Source organism: Myotis davidii, unplaced genomic scaffold, assembly GCF_000327345.1.
Source record: "Myotis davidii unplaced genomic scaffold, ASM32734v1 scaffold1069, whole genome shotgun sequence".
In the NCBI taxonomy this organism is placed as follows: Eukaryota; Metazoa; Chordata; class Mammalia; order Chiroptera; family Vespertilionidae; genus Myotis; species Myotis davidii.
The window spans coordinates 867,703-871,329 of record NW_006300018.1 but is presented as its reverse complement, the minus strand read 5'-3'; the positions used below and the strand labels follow the sequence as shown (position 1 = coordinate 871,329).

The following is a 3,627-nucleotide window of genomic DNA, read 5'->3' as shown; positions in this document are numbered from 1 at the left end:
CCCGACCGGAACTAAACCTGGGACCTTTCAGTCCACAGGCCGACGCTCTATCCACTGAGCCAAACCAGTTTCAGCTGCATATAAGGTCTTTGGTTAATCTCTCTTCCTGCCCTCGCCCCTCCCCACTTCCCTCTGAGATTCATCAGTCTGTTCCATGTTTTCATGCCTGTGCATTGAGCGTCTTCCTCCTGGTGGTCAGTGCACCTCATAGCTACTGGTCAAATGGTTGCTTAGGTTTTTATATATAAAGTTGGGTTTTGGATTTTGCTAAATGCTTTTTCTTGCATCTATTGATATGATCATGTCGTTTTTGTCTTTCAATTTGTTTTTGTGACGTATCACATTTATAGATTTTTGAGTATTCTACCAGCCTTGCATTCCTGGAATAAATCACACTTGGTCATGATGTATTATCTTTTTAATATATTGCTGGATCCAATTTGCTAATGCTTTCTTGAGGATTTTAGCATTTATGTTCATCAGCAAAATTGGCCTGTAATTCTCTTTCTTTGTATTGTCTTTATCTGGTTTTGGAATTAAGATAATGCTGATCCCCTAAAAGAGCTTGGAAGTGTTTCTTCCTCTTGGATTCTTTGGAATAGTTTGAGGAAGGTAAGTGTTAGTTCTTCTTTGAATGTTTGGTAAAACTCCCCTGTGAAGCTGTCCAGACTAGGGCTTTTGTTTGCTGGCATTTTTTTGATTGCTGCTTCAATTTCATCAGTTTTATTGGCTTATTTAGGTTTTCTGATTCTTCCTGATTCAGTTATGGAAGATTATATTTTTTCTAGGAATTTGTCCATTTTGTTTAGTTTTTCCAGCTTGTTTGACATATAGTTGTTCATAGTATTTCTTACAATTCTTTATGTTTTTGTGGTGTCAGTTGTTACCTCATCTTTTTGTTTCTGATTTTATTAATTTGGATTCTCTCTGTTTGCTCCTTGATGAGTCTGACTTAAGGCTCATCAATCTTGTTTATCTTTTTCAAAGTACTAGCTCTTGGATTCATTTACCTTTTGTAGTGTTTTTTTTTTCGTCTCTATGTCATTTATGTCTGCTCTAATATTATTTCCTTCTTTCTACTTACTTTGGGCTTTTCTTGTTCTCTTTCTAAAAGAACTTTTCTTGTTTCTTGAGTTAGGCCTTTAATGCTAGGAATTTCCCTCTCATGACTGCTTTTGCTGTGTCCCATAGATTTTGAGTTGTTGTGTGTTCATTTTTGTTTCTATGAACTAACTTCCTTCCTTCCTTCCTTCCTTCCTTCCTTCCTTCCTTCCTTCCTTCCTTCCTTCCTTCCTTCCTTCTACATTTATTTTTAGAGAGTTGAAAGGGAGGGAGGAGGGGAAGAGGGACAGGGAGAGGGAGAGGGAGAGGGAGAGGGAGAGAGAAGAACATTGATGTGATAGAGATACATCCACTGGCTGCCTCCCTTAAGCTTCCTGAATGAGGCCTGGGATCAAAACTGTAATCCAGTAACATGCTGTTGATCTGGAATCCAACCCACCACCTTTCTGTCAGGGACTGACTGACATGTTAACCACTGAGCAAAACCAGCCATGGCTGTTTCCATTAAGTGTTTTATTTCTTAAGTAGAGTTCATTGGTAACTCATTCATTGTTTAATAACATACTATTTAGTCTCTATGTGTTTGAATGTTTTTTAGTGTTTTTATTGTGGTTGATTTCTAATTTCATGCCATGCCATGGCTGTTTCCATTAAGTGTTTTATTTCTTAGTTGAGTTCATTGGTAACTCATTCATTGTTTAATAACATACTATTTAGTCTCTATGTGTTTGAATGTTTTTTAGTGTTTTTATTGTGGTTGATTTCTAATTTCATGCCATGGTGATCAGAGAAGATGCTTGATATGATTTCAGTCCTTTTGAACTAGTAGAGACTTATTTTGTGTCCTAACATATGGTCTATCTTTGAGAATGACCCATGTGTAATTGAGAAGAATGTATATTCTACAGTTTTAGGGTCAAATGTTCTGTAAGTGTCAATAAAATCCACCTGATCTTGTGTGTTATTTAAAGTCTGTGTTTCCTTGTTGTTTTTTTTGTCTGGAAGATCTATCCAGTATTGCCAGGGTGTTAAAGTCCCTTACTGTGACTTCTATCGGTTTTCTTATTCTCAATTATTCATAAATGGAATTATACAATTTTTGGCATTTTGTGTTTTGATTCTTTCACTTAGCATAATGTTTTCAAGGTTCATCTGTATGTTGTAGTATGTGCCACTTACTATATGTTATTTTGTACTTATCTTCATTACTTACTGTTAAGTTCTTACCCAATTTTTAAAAAAATGTTTTTTAGGTTGAATTAAGGCTAAATAAAGAAACACCATCATTCCCTGGTCGACTCTTACAACATGACCTTGAAAGAAACTACTCAAGTAGGCAAGGTATTGTCAATGAGTAGAAATCAAATATGGTTTATCTTCTTTGAGTAATATTGTTTAACATTATTGAATTTCTAGATTCAAATAGACTTGAATTAAAAATGAAATGGTTATTGGTTACCAAATTGATTTGATATTTACTTAAGTCAGAATTTATTTTATATACACAACATAGTAGATTATTCCCAAAACAGAAAAAGATGTATTGTAGTTTGTGGGTGGGCTATGTATAAGAGAATGGGAAGGAATCTTCCAAATACTTTATTGGAAGTAGGAAAAATGGCTAATTAGTGAAGGTAAGAGTATGGAAACATTCTTTAGAAAATAAGGAAATAGTGGGAAGAGTGGAAAGTTAGGAGTGAAAAAGAAACACTCTCCCTTAGTAATGCATATAATTATAGATATTATATCAAAGGCCTTAAACTTTAGTGTGCATCACCTAAGAACTTGTTAGAAAGTGTATTCCAGCGCTCCACTTGCCCTTTTCCACTTACCCATTCTGATTTTATAGGTCTTAGGTGGCATATATAAATGTATATTTTAATAAATGAAATAAGGGTTTCTAACAGATATGGTTTGTGGACCACACTTTGAAAAATACTGCCTTATATGATCTGGCTATATTTCTGAAGTGTATTTTTCAATTTAAGGAGAAAATTCCAATATTATATTTGAGTTGTTAGCTGGTTGCTAATAACTATTAGCTATTGGTAGTGTGTAGTAGTACAGAATCCTATGTACAGTACCATCTCCACCTCCTAGAAGTTTGTGTGAGAGGACTGATTAGTATAGGCCTCTCTAGATTATTCATTTCATTACTGCATCAATATGTGGCAATTTTGAATATTTGATTAGTTTTCACTTTTTGTTTTTTTATTTTTGGATTTTCGTCATGGGCCCATGTAATCTGACATGATTTTTCTCTTTCCTATATCCTACACTCTTGCCTTGGCCAAGTGCTTGGGCATGACATCAACCTAACTGCAGTTCCACAGTGCAGGAAAAATCTCTCTTGCCTTCTTTGGTTCGGTTGAATACATATTTATTGAGTATGTAATGTGCCAGATACTGTATTAGGCACAAAGTTTTACATGTGAAAAACCTGACATTTCTCAAGTAGGATTTAAAAAAATATTTTATTGATTTCAGAGGGAGGGAGAGGGAGACAGAAATATCAATGATGAAAGGGAATCATTGATTGGCTACCTCCTGTGCAGTCCCCCCCCA

The 3,627-nt window shown here is 35.2% G+C and overlaps 1 protein-coding gene across 2 annotated transcripts in view; it reads left to right on the top strand.

Moving 5' to 3' along the window:
* Nucleotides 1–3,627, top strand: part of LRRC49 (leucine rich repeat containing 49) — a 232,482-nt gene that overhangs the window by 7,128 nt on the left and 221,727 nt on the right. For both annotated transcript variants that reach the window (XM_006776066.2, XM_006776068.2), the window contains exon 3: nt 2,316–2,403. In XM_006776066.2, the coding sequence (XP_006776129.1) occupies nt 2,316–2,403 (88 nt within the window). The remainder of the gene's footprint in view (nt 1–2,315; nt 2,404–3,627) is intronic.